The sequence below is a fragment of the Borostomias antarcticus genome, assembly GCF_949987555.1.
Source record: "Borostomias antarcticus genome assembly, chromosome: 26".
Classification (NCBI taxonomy): Eukaryota; Metazoa; Chordata; class Actinopteri; order Stomiiformes; family Stomiidae; genus Borostomias; species Borostomias antarcticus.
This window is the reverse complement of record NC_140259.1, coordinates 9034157-9060217: the sequence shown is the minus strand read 5'-3', so window position 1 is coordinate 9060217 and position 26061 is coordinate 9034157. Positions and strand designations below refer to the sequence as shown.

The following is a 26061-nucleotide window of genomic DNA, read 5'->3' as shown; positions in this document are numbered from 1 at the left end:
TAGACCTAGACAGAGATCTCAGACCTAGACACAAGAGAGACCAGAGAGATCTAGAGAGCAGAGAGACCTAGGGACAAGAGAGACCTATAGACAAGAGAGACCTAGAGACCAGAGACCTATAGACAAGAGAGACCTAGAGAGATCTAGAGAGCAGAGAGACCTACAGACAAGAGAGATCTAGAGAGCAGAGAGACATAGAGAGCAAAGAGACCTACAGACAAGAGAGATCTAGAGACCAGAGAGATCTAGAGACAAGAGAGACCTAGAGAGCAAAGAGACCTACAGACGAGAGATCTAGAGAGCAGAGAGACCTATAGACAAGAGAGACCTAGAGACCAGAGAGACCTAGAGAGCAGAGAGACCTAGAGAGCAGAGAGACCTAGAGACCAGAGAGACCTAGAGACCAGAGAGACCTAGAGACCAGAGAGACCTAGAGACCAGAGAGACCTAGAGACAAGAGAGACCTAGAGACAAGAGAGACCTATAGACAAGAGAGACCTAGAGAGCAGAGACCTAGAGAGCAAAGAGACCTACAGACAAGAGAAACATACAGACAAGAGAGACCAGAGAGACCTACAGACAAGAGACCTAGAGACAAGAGAGACCTACAGACGAGAGACCTGTCTAATATAGCCTTCAGACCTAGAGACGAGAGAGACCTAGAGACGAGAGACCTACAGACGAGAGACCTACAGGTAATAGAGACGGAGGGTGTGAGGGAGAGACTAGAGAGAAGAAGCAACCCTGTTTATGTTTCACAGAGTTGAAGGCTCTTGCGTGACATTACACTGTACATTTTTGTCCCATTTACATTCAACAAACATTAGACATGGGTATTGAGGACAGATAGTTGACCCACAGTCTATGGGTTGAGTAGAGGTAAAGACTTTGGCAAGACTTTGGGGGGGGTAACTTCACAGATTAATTGTTTTGTACATCCTGTTTACTACTTTACATAAACTTGAAGAGGCGCTGTGTGCAAGGCTTGATCTGTACGGGAACCTGGCCCTGTTTAGATCTGGGTTTATAACCTGGCCCTGTTTATAACCTGGCCCTGTTTATAACCTGGCCCTGTTCAGAGCTGGGTTTATAACCTGGCCCTGTTTATAACCTGGCCCTGTTTATAACCTGGCCCTGTTCAGAGCTGGGTTTATAACCTGGCCCTGTCCAGAGCTGGGTTTATAACCTGGCCCTGTTCAGAGCTGGGTTATAACCTGGCCCTGTTTATAACCTGGCCCTGTTTATAACCTGGCCCTGTTCAGAGCTGGGTTCATAACCTGGCCCTGTTCAGAGCTGGGTTTATAACCTGGCCCTGTTCAGAGCTGGGTTATAACCTGGCCCTGTTTATAACCTGGCCCTGTTTATAACCTGGCCCTGTTTATAACCTGGCCCTGTTCAGATCTGGGTTTATAACCTGGCCCTGTTTATAACCTGGCCCTGTTCAGAACTGGGTTTATAACCTGGCCCTGTTCAGAACTGGGTTTATAACCTGGCCCTGTTCAGATCTGGGTTCATAACCTGGCCCTGTTCAGATCTGGGTTTATAACCTGGCCCTGTTTATAACCTGGCCCTGTTCAGATCTGGGTTCATAACCTGGCCCTGTTCAGAGCTGGGTTTATAACCTGGCCCTGTTTATAACCTGGCCCTGTTTATAACCTGGCCCTGTTCAGAACTGGTTTTATAACCTGGCCCTGTTCAGAACTGGGTTATAACCTGGCCCTGTTCAGAGCTGGGTTATAACCTGGCCCTGTTCAGAGCTGGGTTTTGTAACTGTGTGTTTCCACACTGGATTGACCCAGTTTACACATCCCTGAGGTGGTCACCAGGAAGGAACAATCGTGCCTTTGACCAACCAGAACCAGGCCAGAACCAGAAGCAGACCAGACCAAGCTGTCCAACCAGACCAGAACCAGATCAGGCCAGAGCGAGACCAGGCCAAACTGTCCTATAAGACCAGAACCAGGCCAGAACCAGACCAGACCAAGCTGTGCAAAAAGACCAGAACCAATCAGACCAGAGGCTTTTGAGGTCTTCTTTGTTGCTCTGCGTTGTGTCATTTTTTATAAGCCTTAGTTTTGGAAGAGTTGCAGCACCATCTAATTATGAACCACGATGTTAATTGCCTTTCTTGTTGTGATAGTCATGGATGAAATCACCCAACACGGTATTGGAATCGGCGACAGATGATAGATTTATTTCACGGAGATACAAGCACATGGATCACTGGGATGTTTCCCTTGTCTCTCTCTCTTTCCCTGCTTCTCTGCTGGCGCGAAGTCAAGGCCTTAACTTCCCTCCCCCGCATTGTGTTATCAGCGTAGCTGCCTGCTGGGAGCGACGAATCAGTCCGTCCGTCCGAGTTGCCTGCCGTTTCCAAAGCGAAGTCTCAAGGTTTGGTTGAGACGCTAAATAGCGCTCTCTCACCCCACCCCTACGCTAGCTCGATTAGGGCATAGTGAAGCCAGATTGGTGGAGGAGCGACCATACAGATGTGTCACCTGTCACCCTAACACGATGTCTCAATCACCAATGGTTGTCAGTCCGGGTTGTGTCTGTTTATAGTGTCCCATAGAGATGTGTCATTGATACCCCAGAGGAGAGGCCCCCCCTGTGGCCTTAGTGTGACCTCTTGACACCCACTACCCCGAACGGCCACAGCAGCAGCAGCATCAGCTGTCTCCCTCACTCTATCGACTACACAGTGTCCACGTGAAAACAAACAATCAAATCAAATGAACAGCATTATTAGGCAGGCTTAATAGGCCTATACGTATTCACTGATTGGTTGCAATACACGTCGGTCTCTTGGCTCGAGCTCCAGTAAGGTAACTTAGCCGAACAGACGTTAGCTTGTTTATGTCGAGAAACCGGTTTGTGCGCTCATGTGGGCACATAAAAATAAAAACTAGAAATCGTCCAAAATAAACCAAACCCTCCTCCGTACTGTTAGTGGCCCGACAGTGGAAAGACAGATGGCAACAGTTCTCACGCATCCGGGGAAGAACGGAGTCGAACTAAACTACCTAGCAACCAGCTAGAACCAGATCAGACAAGCTATCCAACCGACCAGAACCAGATCAGGCCAGAACCAGACCAGGCCAAGCTGTCCAACAAGACCAGAACCAGGCCAGAACCAGAAGCAGACCAGGCCAGGACCAAGCTGTCCAACCAGGCCAGACCAAGCTATCTCAGGACCAAGGCCTTTATATTTTCATTAGCAACTAACATAACCGTTTTATAACGTGCTGACTGGCCAGGAAAGCTCAACATGCAATATGATCACCAAACAAACAGGAAATACTTTGACACCTTTTCACTTCCCCAACCCTGCAGATTGAACTTCTAATGGTTACACCGCTAATGTAGAAGAAGAAACAACAACGTGACACGCAGCACCTTCAGAAACCAGAAACTGAATCGGTGGGGGTCGTTCAAGATGGCCAACTGTCATCCTGTCGTACAGACATAGGCTGGCTGGTTCATGTGTTGACCGTCTTTTACGACTTGAACTTGTTAGATAGATAGATAGATAGATAGATAGATAGATAGATAGATAGATGGATAGATGGATAGATGGATAGATAGATAGATAGATACTTTAATGGTTCCCTAGGGGGAAATTTGTCGTTTCAGCAGTGGAAAATTTACAGCAAGGCTGGAAAATGCACTAGATAGAGAGTAGTAAGCAGAGAACAGGGACTGTATACTGTACATCCATATGTACAGTGTGTACAGTATAGAATAGAATAAAAATATGTACATACATAAATCCAGTCTGTATAAATAGATATATTTAGGAGTACTGATACATACATCCAGGCTGTATAGATGTGTCTAGTAATACACAAACGCAAACTTCCACAACACTCAGGAACACTCAGGCACTGTTATACAGTCTGAGGGCCACTGGCACAGAGGAACAGCTGAACCGCTCTGTACTGCACCTGGGGGGGGATACGCATACCCAAAAATAACCAAAGTGCCTTCTGCCCCCTCCAGGCTTTCTAACAGGGAGTCATGATTGAAGCACATGCACACAAACACAACACAGATGGATGAGCAGGTATGGAGAGAGGTAGTGTAGATGGATGAGCAGGTATGGAGAGAGGTAGTGTAGATGATAAGGAGGTATGGAGAGAGGTAGTGTAGATGGATAAGCAGGTATGGAGAGAGGTAGTGTAGATGGATAAGCAGGTATGGAGAGAGGTAGTGTAGATGGATAAGGAGGTATGGAGAGAGGTAGTGTAGATGGATAAGGAGGTATGGAGAGAGGTAGTGTAGATGGATAAGGAGGTATGATGAGGTAGTGTAGATGGATAAGCAGGTATGGAGAGAGGTAGTGTAGATGGATAAGGAGGTATGCATTTAAAATATTTGAAATCTAATAGGGATGCACGATATATCGGCAATGATATCGGTATCGGTACCTATTATACTGTAGTATAATTATATTTTTGTGCACACAGCGCACCATGAAAAGGGAATGCTGATTTCTGCCTCCGTTGGGTTGTTGACACACAGACACACAGACAGACACACTCAGACAGACACACACACAGACAGACACACAGACACACACAGACACACACACAGACACACACAGACACACACACAAACACACAGACAGACAGACAGACAGATACACAGACACACAGACAGACACACACCGACAGTCAGACAGATAGTCAGACAGACAGTCAGACACACACCGACAGTCAGACAGATAGTCAGACAGACAGTCAGACAGACGGACAGACAGGCAGGTAGACAGTCAATCAGACAGAGGCAGACAGACAGTCAGACAGACAGGCAGGTAGACAGTCAATCAGTCAGAGGCAGACAGACAGACAGAGAGACAGAGGCAGACAGACAGACAGGCAGCTCTAGTGTGTCAGGGAGAGCTGTAGTCTCTAGCAGACAGAATAGCGCCCGGTCGGTTGGTCAGGCTGCTGAGTGGGCGTCCAGCACAGAGAGAGAGGGGCTGTGCTCGGCTGCCACCACTGGACAAACCCAGCCCGGCCGAGGAACAAAAGACAGGCTATTTTGGAACCGGACGGTTGGAATGGTGGGAGCCAGGCTGACATACCAGACCTCCTACCTCTCTCTCTCTCTCTCTCTCTCTCTCTCTTTCTCTCTCTTTCATTTTTCATTTCATCGTTGTACTAAAGACCCGAAAGTTACAAAAATGTTTGCCGCCCTTTCCGAGTTGCGACCCAGAAAAGAGCTGACTGTGTGCATCCAGGAAGTGCCAGTGTTGTGGTCAGCCTCTGTGGGAGGAGCCAGACAGGCCGGTCTGGTCTGGTCTGGTCTGCTGAGTGCCTGACTGTGGTCTGGTTGGCACATGAGGTCAGCCTGCAGTGGCTCAACTGTCTGTTTCTCTCTCTCTCTCTCTCTCTCTCTCTCTCTCTCTCTCTCTCTAGGGGATGACTGATGATTGCCGTGACAGGGGACAACAGAGAGAGAGAGTGTATATATACATTTATATATATTTTTTAGATATGTCACTAATGTTAATGTTATAATTATTTACACGCATATGCATGCGCACACACAAACACAAACACACATACATCTGTTATTGTGTTAAATGTTACATTTAAGTGTTTACTGTTAATGCAGAGATAGAGAGAGAGAGAGAGAGAGAGGACACAGCCAGAGAGAGAGGTCAGAGAGAGAGAGAGAGAGAGGACAGAGAGAGAGGTCAGAGAGAGAGAGGACAGAGAGAGTGCTGACTGCATAGCATCCTCTGCGCCCCTGTCCATCTCAGCTGTTGACCCATCACACACACACACACACACACACACACACACAAACACCAGTAGCTAGCTATCCACCTCCTAACCACCCAGCCAGTTGCTAGCCAGCCAGCCAATTAATCACCCAACCACCCACCCAATCACCCAGCCAGTAGCTAGCTAGCCACGCAATCACCCAGCCACCCAATCACCCAGCCAGTAGCTAGCTAGCCAGCCAGCCACCTCCCAACCAACCACCTAGTCAGCCAGTCAGCCAATCAGCCACCTCCCAACCACCCAGCCAGTCAGACAGCCAGTAAGTCCCCCAACCAGCTAGTCAGACAGCCAACCAACCAGCTAGTCAGACAGCCAGCCAACCAACCAACTAGTCAGTCAGCCAAACAGTCAGTGATGAATCAGCTGTGAGACTTCTGGTATCAATAGATGCTTTGTCTTCACCCCACTGTCTCAGTTACAGCAGTCTGGCCCCAGAACAGCTCTGTTCTCTCTCTCTCTCTCTCCTTCTCTCGATCACTCTCTCCCTCCTCTCTCTCTCTCCTTCTCTCGATCACTCTCTCCTCTCTCCTCTCTCCCTCCTCTCTCTCTCTCCTTCTCTCTGTCACTCTCTCCCTCCTCTCTCTCTCTCCTTCTCTCAGTCACTCTCTCCTCTCTCCCTCCTCTCTCTCTCTCCTTCTCTCTGTCACTCTCTCCCTCCTCTCTCTCTCTCCTTCTCTCAGTCACTCTCTCCTCTCTCCCTCCTCTCTCTCTCCCCTTCTCTCTGTCACTCTCTCCCTCCTCTCTCTCTCTCCTTCTCTCAGTCACTCTCTCCTCTCTCCCTCCTCTCTCTCTCCCCTTCTCTCTGTCACTCTCTTCCCTCTCTCTCTCCCTACTCTCTTTCTCTCTCCATCCTCTCTCTCTCCTCTCTGTTACTCTCTCCTCTCTCTCTCCTTCTCTCTGTCACTCTCTCCTCTCTCTCTCTCCTTCTCTCTATCACTCTCCCCTCTCTCCCTCCTCTCTTTCTCTCTCTCTCCGTTTGTTATGAACCAGTCTGGGCTCTCCCTCTTTCTTTGTCACTCTCTTTCTCTCCCTAGTTTATGAATCAACTCTGATCTGCACTGTTCAAACACTGCCACCTGCTGGAGGAAATCAACACTGTATATAGTACATGTTTGTGCTTGTCCTACAGTGATGTAAAAAGCCATAATGACAGACATGTTGCCTGATTCACGCAATGGTCTCGCAAGCCCTCTGTTGTGACTGGCATCGCTCAGGATAACAGTTTATTTTCCAAGCGAAACGTGTGAGACCCTGGCAGACACACCCCTCCTGCTCTCTCAGACCAGTGTGAATAAGGAATGTTCTAGAGCATGGGTCACACCCGCGCCCCGCCCAACCCCCCAAATTTGTCAATTTTGCAAGGCAGCGTTAGCCCATAACGTTACACAGCTAAGTTAGCTCGGTGGCACCTGCTGCTAGTTAACGTTATGATGTTTTCGCACAATCCATCCATGCCTGCGGGGGGAGGCTCTCTCTGCACTATCCAGACATTTAGTATACATCTCTCCCATTATTTATTTCGATTTTCTGACCTCTAGAATCACGTTTTATTCATAAAAACCATAGACGATTCAAAATTAAAAAATGTTTTCCTTTTTTCTTTTTCTTCTAACCATCCCTCCGCGCCTCCCCTGAATTTCTTTGGGGCCCCCCAGGGGAGGCCCCGCCTCACAGTTTGGGAATAACTGTTCTAGAGAAGGTCTTATTCTTCTTAGTGGTGTATCACACTGTTTTTCTGCCCCAGTCCCCTCAGTCTGTCCGTCTGTGGTGATGAAACACAACTGGCCTGTTGCAACACGGCTCATTTGACTAATCCTCTCTCCCTGGAGGTTCTGCTGGCCGCCGTCCACGGCCTCTCCTCCAGCCTCCCCCCCAGCCTCCCCCTGACCTGGAGGGTGCGCTGGCCGCGGTCCAGGGCCTCTCCTCCAGCCTCCCCCTGACCTGGAGGGTGCGCTTCGTTAGTTCCCTTCCCGTCAGCGGAGACGGACAGGTGTGGGAAACATGCCGGGACGGGCAGCTGGTGGATCACAGTCCTGTTAAAGACATGAGAAGGAGGAGGGAAGGGGAGGAGGGAAGGAGAGGAGGGAAGGAGAGGAGGGAAGGAGAGAAGGAGGTTGAGGTTTACACCAAGGGGGAGGGCGTAGAAACAGATCCGGATAAGTCTGTAACCTCAGCTCAGTGGGACAGGCTGTTAAACTTGTACTTGCTGTTTAACGATGCGAACACGTAGACGAGGCTCCTGAAGCCCGCGGCTCGCTCGCTGTTTAACGACGCACACTCGTAGAGAAGCACGTCTTTTGTGGCGCAATCATTTCTGCTCTGCTAAATGCAGCCAACGCTCCAGAGGAACACAGGAGACGCGTGGAAGATGCGTAGGAATCAAATGATTCAGAATTGATTCATGAATCCCAAAATCGATCTTTTATTTAATGAATGAATGAATAAATGAAGGAATGAATTCATTCAATGATTCATTCATTCATTCATTCGTTCATTTTTGGAAATCAGTATCGATACCCAGCCCTAGTATTGATGTGTTGCATAACTTGGCAGTCATGTAATTAAGGTTACAGCAAAAAAAAAAAGTTTTTTTGTAACACTAACCGAATCGATATTGAATCGAATCGAATCGTGATAATCGATTCTGAACCTTGTGAATCGGAATCGAATCGATTCTTGAAATTCGCATCGATACCCAGCCCTATAGATGCGCATGCAGTTAAGTGTGTGTGTGTGTGTGTGCACGTGTGCGCGTGTGTGTGTCCAGGAGCAGGTGCCGGTGTACCACCCCACGCCCAGCCAGGCCCGCCTGGCCACCCAGCTGACGGAGGAGGAGCAGGTCCGCATCGCCCAGCGCATCGGCCTCATCCAGCACCTGCCCCGCGGCGTCTACCACCCCGGACACCACGCCTCCGACAAGAAGATCCGAGAGTGAGTAGGACACGCCCCGCGCGGGCAGGGCCACGCCCGCTGACCGCCAGGCGGCTAGCCGCTGCTACCGGTCAACGAGCACGGTCCCTGGAAAACCACGTTTCAAGATGCAGAAGATCTCAGACATAGAATAATCTGGTCTCTAACGCAGGCTCATTCTGTCAAACACAGCTGTTTGTTTTTTGTTTTGTTTTGGTATTCTGCTTTTTGAACAGCTGCCCTAAACAGGTGTGTGTGTGTGTGTGTGTGTGTGTGTGTGTGTGTGTGTGTGTGTGTGTGTGTGTGTGTGTGTGTGTCTGGTGTGTGTGTGTGTGTGTGTGTGTGTCTGGTGTGTGTGTCTGTGTGTGTGTGTGTGTGTGTGTGTGTGTGTGTGTCTGGTGTGTGTCTGGTGTGTGTCTGGTGTGTGCCTGGTGTGTGTCTGGTGTGTGTGTGTATGTGTGTGTCTGGTGTGTGTGTGTGTGTGTGTGTCTGGTGTGTGTCTGGTGTGTGTGTCTGGTGTGTGTGTGCGTGTGTGTTTGTCTGGTGTGTGTCTGTGTGTGTGTGTGTGTGTGTGTCTGGTGTGTGTGTGTGTGTGTCTGGTGTGTGTCTGGTGTGTGTGTGTGTGTGTGTGTGTGTGTGTGTGTGTGTGTGTGTGTGTGCTCTCTCCTGGCAGGTGTGTGATCTGTATGATGGACTTTGTGTTCGGAGATCCCATCCGGTTCCTGCCCTGCATGCACATCTACCACCTGACCTGCATCGACGACTGGCTGATGAGGTCCTTCACCTGCCCCTCCTGCATGGAGCCTGTAGACGCTGCGCTGCTGTCATCCTACGAGACCAACTGATACACACACACACACGCTCACACACCAGACACACACACGCACACCACACCAGAAACACACACGCTCACACACCACACCAGAAACACACACACACACACCACACCAGAAACACACACGACACCAGAAACACACACACACACCACACCAGAAACACACACACCACACCAGAAACACGCTCACACACACCACACTAGAAACACACACACACACACACATCGGACCAGACACAAATCAGACACACACCACACACACACACACACACACACACACACACCAGACACACACACACACCAGACACACACACACACCAGACGCGGTGCTGCTCTGGTCCCTGCAAAACCCCGACTCATAAACCCCCCAGCCAAAGCTGCCAGCCCCCCATCTCCCAACACTGCCCCCCCCCCCCCAACTCCCCACCCCGGCGCTGGTGACCAAGACCAGACCGGATCACGTGGTCTGGTCGCCACCTCCTTCTCCTCCTCCTCCTCGCGGGCTGTAGAGGAGGTGGTCACCACAGGAGGAGAGACGTGTCCCAGACCAGCTCTCCTCCTCCTCGGTGTGTGTGGGAGAGAACATGGAGGTGGGGGGGGGGGGGGGGGGGTCAGACAGACGACCACCTTGTCCAGACCTGCTGCCCCCCCCCCCCTCCCCCTCCCAGAAGCAGAGAGACAGAGACAGACGGAGACAGAGAGGGAGACATTACGCGTTGCATCTGGGAGCAGCGGACTCGTCCTCCTGCAGGTCGAACAGCGACGCCCTCCTCAGAGAACATTCTGGATCAGGAGGTTCACGCGTGTGATCCAGAGACTGCTAGACATGCAGACGTCCACCATAAAGACTGACACACGATCAGACGTGTGTAGCGTGATAACTGATTAGTGAGAACATTGATTTGATTGCGCGTGTGTGTGTGTGTGTGCTTGTATGTATTACTGCTCATCCGTGTGTGGTTGTCTGTTCTGCTCTGCCACTCACGCATAAGGGCTCAGTTGACTCCACCTACTTCTCCTTTGTCACAGAGGCGCCACCTGGTGGTGATGCACAGCAATGTCCTACACGTCCCCACACAAGAGACCTGACGTATGCTGTAGACGGTACAGATGAGGAAATGGTTAATTCCACCCCACACCCTTGGGTGTTGTGAGTTTATTGATTCATTTCACGAAGACTGTGTTCAATCATGTCTTGGGGGGGGCTGAAATCACTATAAGCACAAAAAGGTTTTTTGGGGGGGGGATACAGAGAGAATATCCTTATCCAGAGCATTGTACTGATTGGGTGTAGAGCTGGTGTTTACCCTGCATAAAACTAGCCCATAACGTCACCACTCACTGACTTCTAAAGAGCTTGAAAACAAGACCTGAGTGATTGTGTGTGTGTGCGTGTGTGTGTACATGCGTGCTCATTGGTGTGCGTGTGTGTGCACATGCTTGTATGTGCGTGCGTGTACGTGTGTGTGTACACATGTGCGTGTGTGTAAGTGTGTGTAAGTGTGTGTTAGGGGGTGTTTAGCATCCTGGTTTTGCACATTATCAGTGTATCTTTTGATATTCTCTGAATTCAGTGTGGAGTTTCATTGCCTTGGGTTACTAGGTTACTAGGCCTGCTCTGTCAGAGGGGGTAGACCTGCTCCTCCCTGGGGGGCTGCTCTGTCAGAGGGTGTAGACCTGCTCTCCCTGGGGGGGCTGCTCTGTCAGAGGGTGTAGACCTGCTCTCCCTGGGGGGCTGCTCTGTCAGAGGGTGTAGACCTGCTCTCCCTGGGGGGGCTGCTCTGTCAGAGGGTGTAGACCTGCTCTCCCTGGGGGGGGGGGGTGCTCTGTCAGAGGGTGTAGACCTGCTCTCCCTGGGGGGCTGCTCTGTCAGAGGGTGTAGACCTGCCTTCCCTGGGGGGCTGCTCTATCAGAGGGTGTAGACCTGCTCCTCCCTGGGGGGCTGCTCTGTCAGAGGGGGTAGACCTGCTCTCCCTGGGGGGGGGGGGTGCTCTATCAGGAGCTGGACTGTTCACTCCCCCCGCCTTCCCATGTGCCCTACTGAAGAAAGTGACTACTGTAGGACTACTACATACTTCACTTTATGTCGAAATTTGTATTTTATTCCAAGAGCCACACAATAAGATTGAGCTTTTTAGGGTAATTGAAGACGTGTAAACGTTGAGGTGAAGAGCGGAGAACGTGGACAGCCTGACAGATGAAACAACCATGTTATTGTCTTATTTCGTAGTGTCCATAGCACCCCGATGCACAGACGTACATTACAGGAATGCACTGCAAGGCTATCAGATATAGTGTGTGATGTTTGTGCGTGCGTGTGTTTTGTCTGTGCATGTGGGAGTGTTTGTTTATTGGGTGCCTGTGAGACGTTTGTAAGTATATGCATATGATATGTACTACATGCAAATGATGAATAAAAACTATGCTATGGACATTTTTTGTGTGTGATTCGCTATTTGGAATAGAAAGGTCATCTATCGAAATCAAGGTAAAACCTGCTAAGTCTATCGAAATGTGCGTTCATGATCAGGCAGAGGTATAGGAAATTGGGGTTTTCTCCAAATGGGCTTACTCAGGACTTCGCAGATCCGTACACAGGCCTAACTAGATAGCCATAACTAGACAGTCGAATTATAGACTTTCCCATAAATCGAGGCCTGTTGTGAAGGACACGCTCCGTAGTTACGTCCTCTATTCCATCATGTATCCATATTTGTATTATATTGTCCAGCGGAGTTACACCAGCCTATGGGTCAGTCCAGCGGAGTTACCCCAGCCTATGGGTCTGTCCAGCGGAGTTACACCAGCCTATGGGTCTGTCCAGCGGGGTTACACCAGCCTATGGGTCTGTCCAGCGGAGTTACCCCAGCCTATGGGTCTGTCCAGCGGAGTTACCCCAGCCTATGGGTCTGTCCAGCGGAGTTACACCAGCACAGTATGGGGTGTGCGGACATTGATCAACACACAAGTGGGGCACAGGGCAAATGAGACATTCCTCTAAGCAAAGCATAGCAAAGGCCATTAAGAGTTGAATTTGAAGTTTAGATAGGGAACTGTGCTGCTGCCATTGTTGGCCAGGATTCTCTTGTAAAAGAGTTTTTAATCTCAATGAGGCTTTACCTGGTTAAATAAAGGTTAATTAAAAAAATAAATCTGATTTTAGCATAGGCCCATATTGGTGAACCCGTGAAACTCCTCGAGAGCATGAAGTGTAAGAATGAAACTTCTCAAAGTCCTTGTCTGCAGGATGTGGTTGGCATAGGCCTACTGGCTTGATTGAAGCATAGTATAGGCTACATTCAATGAAACTCATGATTTGCGTAGTCACAAATGAATGATTACTGTATTCATAATACAAGTGCATATAGCGACAGCGCAAAAAACACACAAGCGAGAGCGCGAGTAGGCTGAATCAATCTGAAATGTTTATAACCTAGCAGCCCTAAAATAAAACAATACGGTAAAAACAGTTAGTTCCTGTTACTATCTTTGGTCATATAAAACACAACAGCAAATCACTTTTCAATGAGGGCAACAACGAATAAACGTCTATTCAGTTGGTTACTAAATTAATGTCGTATAAAAAGTGCAATTTGTCACAAGAATCTCCACATTAGTGCATGATAAAAAAGCACACATCTAACAATTAAGGATATGGAGCCTAATTAGGCTATGAAATGTGGGCTAATTTGTCAACATAAATGTAAGCATATAAAGGTAAATAAAAAGAGCTACATGAGCTAAAGGCTACAGGTCAACTGTTGGTAAAACAACAGGTCAGATAGGTGGACTTACTCTAAACTTGTTTAAGTTGTACAATAAAAAACATCTTCCCTAATTGGGAAAAAATTGGATCAAGTAAGAGTCTTGATAATTTTTTCACTGCATATTTTAAAGAGGAAGGGTTCGTTATCAAGTCCCTGATTCAATTTTTGGGGCTGTATAAAAACTTGTAAGTGCATTAATAAGCCTACCAAATTGAGGTAGATTTAAAATGATCTTCAATACATTCATTTGCGATTCCTCTCTCTTCTGCAGCTCAGCAAGCGTTGGCTCAGTGAAAAGTTATTCGTTAGGCTATTATGATATTCCTGGGCACAAAGCCAGAGAATAAACGAATACAAACTTTTAATGCCCTTCGTCCAGATAGTCTTTTATATACTGTGCAGTTGATAATCGGTGGTTCATCGCAGCCAAGTCATAGGCTGTGTGGCCATGGAGGTTGCGCAGAGAGGCGTCTGTCGTGGGTTCCAGGAGGAGCTGCACCGCGTCCAGGTGGCCCTCCCTGGCGGCCAGGTGCAGAGGCAGGTTCCCGTCGTGGTCCAGCAGGTTGACGTCGGACCCGTGGTTGACCAGGACGCGCAGGGTGTCCGCGTACCCGTCCCTCGCCGCGTCGTGCGTGACGGTCAGACCTTTGACAGGGTCACGCGCGTTGGGATTTGCGCATGCCCTCATCAGCGCCTCGGCAATGGCGGGGTTCCCCAGCTTCATCACCTGGGAGAGGACAGGACATCATCATGAACATAGCTGCTACTCCTGGGCCTATAGCATGCAAGCTGTGTGTTTTCAGTTAATGGTAATAGCCCTACTGAGACATGGAGGCCTGGTCAACCCGAGGCCCTTTGGCTGTATGCAAAACTGTAGGCTACTGTGTATAGGCCTACACTTTTAACACAATTAATATAGAATTGAAATCACTGATAATTCGTTTTGCAGGGCAGAATCTATGCCAAGACTAGGCTATTTGAAATTGTTGTTCAGGTTGGGTGTTCAAAATGGACATATTCCAATAGCCTATGTTCCAGGAAGTATTCGAGTCTGGGGCATTCCTTTCTCAACTCAATTTTCTTTGCATTGCAAATCATTTCTATATATTATTCATATCATGGACGTTTCTTAACAAAATATTGGACCATAATAACGACTTAATGAATGATCATGTTCAGTCCCTTATAGAAAGCATAGAAGTAGGCTATTGGTTCTGATTCAATAGCCTTGTGTATTTGATTAAATAAATTAAAGACGTTGTCTCCCAAAAATATAAGCCGTAGTCTGCAGTAGCTCTGTATATAGGGTTAGCCTGCAATAGCAGTCTATTTTTAGACATCTTGTGCCAGCTGTCAAAAATCAATATACTAACCGAGCTATTTTACATCCAAGAAGAAATTCAAGTTATATTCCCGTAATTCCCAGGGAATGCATTCGTCTACTAACCTGCAAGGCTGTCCTGCCAAAGGCATTGGCTGCATTAGCATTTGCTCCGTTTTGTAATAATAATTCAACTTCTGCGAGGTCTCCTCTAGCAGATGCAGTGCTGAGTCTGTCCGCTATTCCAGCCATAGCCTACTCGGTCTGACCCAAGACAAAAAGATAAAACGTTGATATGAAACACGTCTGAAGATGTTCGACTTTGATGCTGAGTCTGTCTTGTGACACCGCAGGCAGTGAAACGGCTCAACCGAAGATCCTACGTCTCATCTAAGACCTCGGAGGAGGGGTCCGCCTCTTACTGTACTCTCCGAGCCCCCATCACCGTCCTTCGATTGCGTTATAGGAATAACCGCAATAAAATCCCAATCTGCAATATTCCTAATCTGGACTGTGCAGTTCAAGGCCTCATTACCATGATCTGGTCCGCTGGTATCAGGCTCAAAACTCCGCGCTTTTCTTGACATCACACTGGTTTTTGAAACGGAGAGGGGAGGGACGATATCAGCCCGAAGAGGCAATGAAACACGAGCGAAACGATGATCACTTACTGCCTTTAATGTTGTTTTGCTACGATATTTTCATTAAAATAGTTCATTTCTTAATATCGTTAACTTCACTTAAGATGAAGTCTAATGATCATTTTCATTGAATTGTCTTTATTTTGAAGTGAAACGGGCCTATGCATTACCACGTTTATTTTGAGGATGCTTTGGCTGATTAGCACGAAACGATTTGCAAAATTTGAAACCCTTGATTTTTGCTTATTCTATTCTAGTTTACGTCATTCTCGTTTTATTGGTGTTATTGATTTTTTTTGCACAGAGGAAGGAGGCTAGAGTGCACCTGTAGGACCTCTTTCCGCCCACTTGAGCAACTTTTGGCTTCAGGCAACATGTCTCATTCAAATTCTTGGCCTACTCTGTCTTGTTGTTGAAATCGTTAGCCTACATTATCCTGTGGTTCTAGTATTAGTATGAACCTATTTGTGTGTCCTGCATAGGATTGAAAATGCTGCTCCATAGGGATTTAGACAGTTGCCCTATAGAGCTGGGACGTTATCCTACAGTTGTAGACCTATATGTAAAACATCACTCATCTATCACACCACACTCTGCACTCTGTAGCCTACAGTACATACACTCACCACACTATTCTGTATAAATTGCATCGTGCCTTTCTTTTCATTGGTTATAGGCCTATTGTATTTTGTATTTGCACTGTATTGTATTTGCAATGTTTGTATTGCATTTGCACTGTCATGTCTTTGCACTTTCCTGCACCCTGTCCTATCGTTCATCGGCGTATGTCATTACCATAGTCAAATTCCTAGTATGTGTAAACCATCTACTGTACATGGCGAATAAACGGATTTTGAATCTAAAGGCGGCACTATCACAACTATACCGCTACCTGACATTATAGGCTATCTGTTGAAGTAAGTTGTTGGAGTGTACAATTTGGCCAAATAGAATTATGGTCCAAAAGTATCGTATAATTGTATCTGCAACATCAAAGAGTTTATATGAGGTGCAACGTTTATACTGCAGCTGGCCCAATCAGAGCTGGCATCACACTCACCGCTTTACGACTGCCGTAAAGCAGCGGAGTAGCTGTCTAATCTGGTCCAGTCTAGCGGGATTGGGAGGAATAAAGTGGAGATTTGCAGAGAATTGTGGCTAATTTTACTTAAAGCCGCAGAACAGGGTACACAGTGCGGCACTTGCGAGTTGGTAGCCGCAACACTTTGACACGTCTAGGCTACAGTGTTTTTATAATAACGTTACGACAGTGTGAAAGCAGAGAGAAGAATAGGTTTAGCCAGTCATTGCCATGGCCTCCCCTAGCGACAGCAACATGGACAGAGAAATGATCCTGGCTGACTTTCAGGTGAGTCTCTCCACTCGATGTGATAACAGTAAGTTATGTAGTTAAGTCATGTTGAGTTTAATTGGTATTGTTAGTGTTAACAGCTGTGCCTAAGCAGCTGACACGATAAACAATGGGTGTTAGCTCGTTAGTTTGCTAACGTTGTTAGCCGTTGCTACATGAGGAACGCTCGTTTTGTTGGTTTGCTTTGGGCACGTCACACTGCGCGGGTCAATCCAGGGCGGAGCGTCTCGATTTAAATCGACTAATACGATGGAAGATGGTAGGATAATATTTTAAAGAGACACATCAGATGATATTTTGTATCTAATTTAACAAATTAAATACAAATTAATTTGCAATAAGACAGCAGTCCGAATGCATAACACCCCACCCGATACACCGGCGGCTGCCCCGGGCACCTTAAACTGCGTACTTTAACAGGATAGTATGCTAACTAGCTTGCCAGCTAACTAGCTAGGATGAATAGTTTTTTGGGGGACAAATTATCATAAACCAAGACGAGTTTAATGAATGTCAGGGAGTAAGAACATCTATATATCTATATAATATAGCATATTATTAGATAGCTGGCTAGTGCTACCTAGTTGGCTAGTTATTATCAAGCTAACTGTTAGCTAACGTTAGCTAGCTTTTCAATACTAGCTAGCAGCTAACTAGTTTGTAAATTAACGCACACAGATGCATGTATATATATTATACTGCTTTGTTTAACACGCCTTGAATGTGCTCAACTTACAGTTCATGAACCTAACCACAATAATGCTAGCTCTAACAGATACCTAGAGCCAGTCACAATAGCTAGCCTGTTAGCCTGTTAGCCTGTTAGCCTGTTAGCCTGTTAGCCTGTTAGCCTGCTAGCCTGCTAGCCTGCTAGCCTGCTAGCCTGTTAGCCTGTTAGCCTGTTAGCCTGTTAGCCTGTTAGCCAACAGCATCACTCAGAGAAGGCAATCTGATGCAGTTGAATAACAAGGCCAGGCGAGCAGGAACACAACACTCAAGCGTCACCATGAGACTGAATTAAATAATAATTCTGGGTGTCATTTATGCTGGTGACAAATAACTTGACAATTAATGAGTAAGACATTTGATATAGGGGCCTACACGTTGCAGGTTTACACCAAAATAAATCAGAGCAAAGTCATGATCTAGCTAAGATTATCTACATGGAAGTGTACCAATCAAAGGGTCGGTCAGTGTAGTGTATTTGCAACTATTTATTTATTAACCTTTGTATATACATGAAAGTGAATTAAGAGAATGTTTCTTTGTTTCTTTTTCACAATGACAATCTGTGCAAAACATCATTCGTCAAACACTACAGAAAAATCAACACACAACAGCAGTACGAACTGTCTGTCTACAGTAACAGTCATTCGGTAGGAGAGAAACGTGTCATCACTCAGAACCTCAGTCAGAGTTTAAAAGACAAATACAAAGCTGTCGAGTTTCAGTGTCTTTTAGTGGGTCAATCATTTGGAGCAGAAAAGTGAAAAGCATTCCTTCCAAATGCAGCTATATATTGTAGATGATGGTGTACTAGATCTCAGGTTGTTGTTGTTGTGGGGATTGAATCTTTAATGAGTTAATGTAATGGGGGATCTTGCCAAGTAGGGATTTGTATATAAATGGGAGCCAGTAGAGTTGTAGTTGGGTGTTCAGGGAAGGACAGTGGGAAGATAAATGAAGGCCACGATGATGGATGTTGAATTTGTGCATTGTGACAGAGTGGTATAAAACATCCAATCTGTTGAGAGCAGAGCAGAGCACACTCAGACTCTATATACGCCTCCCCCTATCCTCACTCATACTCTATATACGACCCCCCCTATCCACACTCAGACTCTATATACGACCTCCCTATCCTCACTCAGACTCTATACACCTCCCATCCTCACTCAGACTCTATATACGACCCCCCCCCATCCTCACTCAGACTCTATACCCCTCCCATCCTCACTCAGACTCTATATACGACCCCCCCTATCCTCACTCAGACTCTATATACGACCCCCCCCCAATCCTCACTCAGACTATATATATGACCCCCCCCAGCCTCACTCAGACTCTATATACGACCCCCCCCATCCTCACTCAGACTCTATATACGACCCCCCCTATCCTCACTCAGACTCTATATACGACCCCCCCTATCCTCACTCAGACTCTATATACGACCCCCCCCCCTATCCTTATTCAGACTCTATATACGACCCCCCCCCCTATCCTTATTCAGACTCTATACACCTCCCATCCTCACTCAGACTCTATACACCTCCCATCCTCACTCAGACTCTATACACCTCCCATCCTCACTCACACTCTATATACGACCCCCCCCTATCCTCACTCAAACTGTATATACGACCCCCCCCCATCCTCACTCAGACTCTATATACGACCCCCCCCTATCCTCACTCAGACTCTATATACGACCTCCCTATCCTCACTCAGACTCTATATACGACCCCCCCCTATCCTCACTCAGACTCTATATACGACCCCCCCTATCCTCACTCAGACTCTATATACGACCCCCCCCATCCTCACTCAGACTCTATACACCTCCCATCCTCACTCAGACTCTATATACGACCCCCCCCCATCCTCACTCAGACTCTATACACCCCCTATCCTCACTCAGACTCTATATACGACCCCCCCCATCCTCACTCAGACTCTATATACGACCCCCCCCCATCCTCACTCAGACTCTATATACGACCCCCCCTATCCTCACTCAGACTCTATATACGACCCCCCCCTATCCTCACTCAGACTCTATATACGACCCCCCCCCCATCCTCACTCAGACTCTATATACGACCCCCCCCTATCCTCACTCAGACTCTATATACGACCCCCCCTATCCTCACTCAGACTCTATATACGACCCCCCCCATCCTCACTCAGACTATATATATGACCCCCCCCAGCCTCACTCAGACTCTATATACGACCCCCCCCCCATCCTCACTCAGACTCTATATACGACCCCCCCCCTATCCTCACTCAGACTCTATATACGACCCTTCCTATCCTCAGTCAGACTCTATACACCTCCCATCCTCACTCAGACTCTATATACTGTATGACACCCCCTCAGCCTCACTCAGACTGACACCCCCCCCATCCTCACTCACTCTATAACATCCACCCATCCTCACTCAAACTCTCTCTATATCTCATCCTCGCTCAGACTTTAACATCCACCCATCCTCACTCAAACTCTCTCTATCTGCCATCCTCCTAATCCTCGCTCAGACTTTATGACATATCCACAATCCAGGATAGGGAGAGTTAAACTAGTTGTGTTATTTTGTTGACAATAACAGGCGATTTCCAACATTGATGTTGTGCACGAATTTGGAGCAGAATAGACAGTTGAGTTGACTAATTCTGTAAGCAGAAACTTGTCTGTGAATCTGTCTTAAGATGGGTTTCAAAGTGCTGTAAAGTTATTACTTAGTACTCGCTGACTGCACTGTTCAAAATCACATCCTTTCACTCGCATAATGACACCATTGGCCCTGCTTGACCCTATGACATGTTTCTCTCTGTCCTTCACAGGCTTGCACTGGCATCGACAACATTGCAGAAGCGATCACCCTTCTAGAGCTCAACAACTGGGACTTAGTGGTGAGTTCACACGGTCACGTGGGGATGCAGTGGTTGTTGTCTACGTGTTTTGTGGACTTGGAGAAGGCTTACGACCGGGTCCCTCGAGAGGTCTTGTGGAGGGTTATGCGGGAGTATGGGGTGAGGGGATCCCTACTTGGGGCCATCCAATCCCTGTACACCCAGAGCGAGAGCTGTGTTTGTGTCCTCGGCAGTAAGTCATCTTCCTTTCCGGTGGGGGTTGGCCTCCGCCAGGGCTTATGACTAGGTAAATACAGTTGGTATAAATAACCCCCAAATTCCCAGTTTATTCCCGTTAATTCCCATAATTTCCTGTTAATTCCCTTAAATTCCCGTTAATTCCCATGGAAAGTTTCCAACTTTGAATATACCCGGAATTTTGCAACCCTAGTGCCAACAGAGAAATGCAGGTCAACATTGACCGGAGGGAGTGAGTGATAATCGGACAAACGCTATTCTAGGTGCGCTGGCTTACAGCCATGCACAAAAAAACACTGCCTCTTGTCTAGGTGCGCTGGCTTACAGCCACGCACAAAAACACTGCCTCTTGTCTAGGTGCGCTGGCTTACAGCCACGCACAAAAACACTGCCTCTTGTGGTAGCAACATAGAACTGCAGGTCAACAACCCGACGGAGGCATGGACAAAGGGACAACCCGACATTTGTTTTCTCTGGTGCGTTGCCAGGCACAAAAAAACTTTGTGATAAAGTGCGTGTTGGATGGGTGGATGGGCTGCTGCTATATTTAGCCCAGTGCTGTTCTTGGGGCTGGCAGCTATTCAAAGCAAGCAAGCAGCAGCCCCAAGCAGTGGTTAGATGGTGCACCTGTAAATGTGATGACTTGCAGTTCCTCTGCTGGGGCTGCTTTCCTGACAAAACAGCCTTGTGTGTTGGGACAGAGCAGGACAACAGGACAAGAGTACAGGACAACAGGACAGGACTGGACAGGACGACAGGACAGAGCTGAGCAGGACAGAGCTGAGCAGGACAGAGCTGAGCTGGACAGGACAGAGCTGAGCTGGACAGGACAGAGCAGAGCAGGACAGTTGGACAGGACAGAGTTGGACAGAGCAGGACAGGACTGCTGGACAGGACAGAGCTGGTCAAGACAGTTGGACAGGACAGAGCTGGACAGTTGGACAGGACAGAGTTGGACAGAGCAGGACAGGACTGCTGGACAGGACAGAGCTGGTCAAGACAGTTGGACAGGACAGAGCTGGACAGTTGGACAGGACAGAGTTGGACAGAGCAGGACAGGACTGCTGGACAGGACAGAGCTTGGCAAGACAGTTGGACAGGACAGAGCTGGACAGGACAGGACATAGCTGGACAGGGAAGTTATTTCAACTGTAAGTCTGAGACTAGTGATTAGTAGCAATCCCATTTTATGATTAATGCTCTGTTTTGGAAATCAAGAAGTACTTCACTACTGCTAGACTGGTGATGAGCAGCTAGCCACTGCTAACTGCTATTGGCTACTACCCATTTGTCACAGGTATTAGAAAAAGGTAAAAATGTTATATGTCTATTGTTGGTGTCAGTGTGCATCGTCATGGGTCATGAGAGGCAGGCTGTGTGTGTTTTGAAAACACGGCTGGATATTTCCCCGTGTTCTAGAGAAGTCGGTTCTATAGCCGTGCTAACAAAGGCCACAGGAACCCTCCACCCTCTCTGTTCTCGACTCCTCCTGAACCAGCCACATTGTAACGTCTGTTCTAGTCAGGTGATGCTGCTAGTGGCAGCGTGAACACACTAGGCATGTTTACATGGAGCCTAATAATCCCATTATAATAGGTTTAAAAGCCCAAACAGAATAAACATGATTCTTAGAAACACCTCAATCCAAATAAACAAAATGGTTAGTTTAAACCTTTTCATAACCGCTCAAGAGAAAAATGGTATAATGTAAACGATGAAACTTGAGTACTGGCTGCTTTTTTTCTGCGCGTGCCCTCTGTCTTGACGTAAAGGGGACATACATTTATGTCAGGAAAAATCTGGTAAAAGTTTACCTTACAACATCGCCTCGCTACCTAACGTTAGGTAACACTAGGCAAATTAATAACTTGCGTTATTAGTCGGATTTTACGTTAGACTAAGTTCTTATTCATGAATGTTTTTATAGACTTACTAAGCCGGTGAAGCTATCTTTTTTTTTTTTTTTTTTTTCTTTCTCCATAACCTTCTTTGACCTGACCTTCCGTAACCATAGTAACTCCCTCACCCCTACCTGCGTGCGCATGTCACACAGCCGTTCCGATTACGTGTGGCGGCGCATGTAAACACCAGACTGTCTTTGACACATCCCATGTAAACAGTTGACCCAAAATCTTCAGTCGGTTTGATTTCAATCAGATTGAGAAAAAAAGTCTGCGTGTGTAAATGCAGCTACAGTTTGAGGAGCTGTACACATCACTCTTGCACACTAATTGAACATTCAATTTTCTGTGTGTCAGTCTAGGCTCCTAGTTTGAGTCCTTCCTTAGTCTAGGCTCCTAGTTTGAGTCCTTCCTTCCTTAGTCCCTTCTTGAGGTAATCTCAGAACTAACATATGTGGTGTAAATGTTCACTCGTCTACACAGCAGCTACCAATCAGGTCACTTCAGATTAGTAATGTCTCAAAGGGAAAGAAAGAAAGAAAGAAGGAAGGAAGGAAGCGAACAAGCATTTTGATCTGAGAAGTGAAACGGGAGCGCTCACCTCGTCGTCCCGTTACATTTTTACATGAAATTAGTAATTTAGCTGACGCTTTTATCCAAAGCGACTTACGATAATTGCATTTAACGAAGGAAGTCGGTGTACTACTCGCCACGTACTGCGTGGTTTGTTACTGAACCATCTGGGAAGACGTCCTTGGAAAACGTTCGGTATAAAATAAAATAAAAAAAGCCTGAACCATTACAGGCTGATGTCACAGGCTGTCGTCACACCTCAACCATGCCTGTAGCTGCCAGTAGTTGCTCATAGGCAATTGGATTGACCAAATTTTAATAGGCGCACTTAGAGATTTCTATGGATCCTGGGCCAGACTGATCCGTGTGGAGAAACAGACTGTGACTGAGATCAGGATGGTGGCCTGTCACTCTAGACCAGTATACGTCACCTGGTCTGGTAGAGGTGGTGAACAGACGGTAACCACGATATAATGCAGGCCTGACAAGCCCGCTCCAGTGTGACCCGTGACCCGTTCTGTCTCTTACTGTACATCCGGATCAAGGTTTCTGGGGAAGTTCACGAGCCGTTTGTGTTATTTTTTTCTTCTAATTTTGAACACAGAGAAGATATTCAACTCCCACTCTTCCTGTTTGCAGTGACAGGCAGTAACGGTTACACAATATTAAGACACTTTTGATTGTGTCAGGAATGTAGTAAGCTGCAACACAACATATTATGCCAGCTGCATGATATGACTACAGTCTAGAGTGTAAATTTAATATGCATAGTGTTCTAATATGTGTCCATTTTGTTTTGTGCAACGATTGGTGTAGGCATAGTTTTCCTGCAGTCAGTGTGATGTCTTCATCATCATCAGCCTACTCTTCATCCTCATCATGTTTCTCCTCTCGTTGCAGGCGGCCATCAACGGTGTGATTCCACAGGAAAATGGCATCTTGCAAAGGTAAGACTTGAAGTCTGGCCCAGACGCACCTTTCTCCAGGACAAAGATGGGGAATCTCCACTGACATGTTTTTAAAGCCGGGTCACAACAGCTGTAAGATTTGACATTTTCAGCCAGGTTCACATACAACAGGCAAGTTGAATTTTGAAAATGGCAGTTTTAACTTTTAAACTTTAACATTGAAGTCAACGGGCACTTCCGCATCCGCACCCCCAATTACGTCAGACTGACCTGAGGTGAATAAGGCGAATAACGTTATAATTGAATCTCCCTCCCTCAGGGAAACCAGTTAGAGTGGAAGCAACGTCACACTGAAGTTATCAACCGAGTGTAAAGATTTGACAATTCTCTCTGATATCAGTCTATCAGTGTAAAAGCCCGTGAGAGCAATAGCACCTACCGGAACCAACTAGTGTTCTCATGTGAAAACAAAAGATTGTAGCCTGTCTGCCAAGATGCAGAACTAAAAACAGTTACAGAGTATGAAAAGCGTCTGCATTGGGTCATTGTGTCTCCCGGCCTTCCTCTAACGGCCAGTGGGAGCTCATGAATGCACCAGACCCAGGAGGACAAACACCCTCACTCTGTTCAAACGCTTCTTTTTTCTTCTTTCTTTTTTTCTTTTTTTTTTCTTTCTTTTTTCTTTTTTTTTTTTTTTTGAAATTTCGTGAGTATGTGAGGAGGACCTTGGGCATGAGAACATGGTGGTTGTTCTTAGGGCCCACGTCCTGGTGAATGGAGCCGCGCAGGCCAGCCGGCCGTTGAGGCGCTGGCACCAGCCTCCCGTATCCAGGCAGGCTGCCCTGGCACAGTGGCACTGCCCCAGAAAAACAACCCCAGAGGTGCCCTGAGGAGGAGCCAGCAGGAGGCTCTGACACTGTGGATATTTTCCTCCAGCATGCGCTGTGTCGTAAGATACCCTCCCCTGGCTTCCTCTGAGGACGTTCCGGCCCCTCCAGAGACAAGCCCCGCCCCCAGCCTTCAACCCCGCCCCCAGCCTTCAATCCCGCCCCCAGCCTTCAACCCTGCCCCCAGCCTTCAACCTCCACTCTCCTTTCACCCAAAAGCATTGAATAGGCATCATAGGCTAATGAAGATTCTACCAGCTCCCTCTTTCTCTCTGATAAAAGGGTCACCATCATACTCTGGTCTTTTCCTTGCAGATCTACTCTGTAAGTGTTGGATGCAAGTGGTTGAATTTGAGCAAAGTCCAGCCCTCTTTACCCCCCCCCAGTCCTTTTCCTGCCCCCCTCGGCACCCCTCCAGCACCCCCCCAGCGCTTCTCCAACCCCAACCCCACAGCCCCCTTCCTGCTCCGGCTGGAGAGGATTTACCGCCATCTAGATGTAGGCCATGAAACGGCAGTTATATTCAAATTCAAACGGTCACGATGGTTAAGTCAACGGCGGATTGTGTTGGCGTGCCAAGTGTGGGTTCTAACATGCTGTTTGTGCCGAGCGCTGGCTGGAGCGGAGCGGAGGACTGTAGCGTTCTGAGAAGCGCTCCGCACATCCTCCTGACTCATCATGTTGTGGCTTCTGATTGTTAGTTTCACTATGAGTGGGAAGAGAGAGAGAGACGCTCTTTTTTTTATCACTTTCTCAGAACACGTCTCTGTGGTCTCTCTACTTTCTCTCTCTGATGTCATCATTTGGGGTCTCACTGGTTAGTGACTGACTCTGAATCTGGTCTTCAGAACTAACTGAGGCGTGGACTTTGTCCCTGTAGCTACCAAAGTCAGTCAATTGTACTTGTCACATACACAATACAAGTATGTAATAATATGTACATGCTTGTACATACAGGCATGTGCTGTGCAGTGACATGTTATTGCTCCTAAGTGTGCTTAGAAAGTAAAAAGATGAAGTAAAATACAAAATATACCCCCCAAAAAACAAATATATATAAAAAAAAATGGAATGGGTTAAAGAAATGCACAGTTGAATTATACAGTTGGGTTAAATAACTGAATTATAATGCCTAGATAATAAATAACTAGATTAAATAACTAGATATACTATAGCTCTCCTCACCTCTCCTTCTCTCTCCTCATCTCCTCTCCTCATCTCCTCTCCTTAGGAGGCGGGGCCCAGAGAGGAGAGAGACTGGTGAAGTGTGGGGGAGAGAGAGGTGGGGGGTTGGGATCGGTAGCAGAGAGATAGATACAG

The 26061-nt window shown here is 47.3% G+C and overlaps 3 protein-coding genes across 3 annotated transcripts in view; 2 read left to right on the top strand and 1 right to left on the bottom strand.

Annotated features, from left to right (window-relative positions):
• rnf11b (ring finger protein 11b) overlaps positions 1-10665 on the top strand; it is a 16044-nt gene extending 5379 nt beyond the window's left edge. The window contains exons 2-3 of the mRNA XM_084458959.1: positions 8560-8723; positions 9376-10665. Of these exons, the coding sequence (XP_084315085.1) occupies positions 8560-8723; positions 9376-9547 (336 nt within the window). The 3' untranslated portion in view covers positions 9548-10665. The remainder of the gene's footprint in view (positions 1-8559; positions 8724-9375) is intronic.
• Positions 10666-13665: 3000 nt separating this feature from the next.
• Positions 13666-14877, bottom strand: cdkn2c (cyclin-dependent kinase inhibitor 2C (p18, inhibits CDK4); the record flags this gene model as incomplete). Its single annotated transcript, XM_084459124.1, has 2 exons — positions 13666-14031; positions 14752-14877. The coding sequence occupies 2 exons, from the start codon at positions 14875-14877 to the stop codon at positions 13666-13668; spliced, it is 492 nt and encodes a 163-aa protein (XP_084315250.1).
• A 1489-nt stretch (positions 14878-16366) lies between these two features.
• The window catches only part of faf1 (Fas (TNFRSF6) associated factor 1), a 72046-nt gene continuing 62351 nt past the window's right edge, over positions 16367-26061 (top strand). The window contains exons 1-3 of the mRNA XM_084459012.1: positions 16367-16635; positions 20206-20274; positions 23847-23893. Of these exons, the coding sequence (XP_084315138.1) occupies positions 16579-16635; positions 20206-20274; positions 23847-23893 (173 nt within the window). The 5' untranslated portion in view covers positions 16367-16578. The remainder of the gene's footprint in view (positions 16636-20205; positions 20275-23846; positions 23894-26061) is intronic.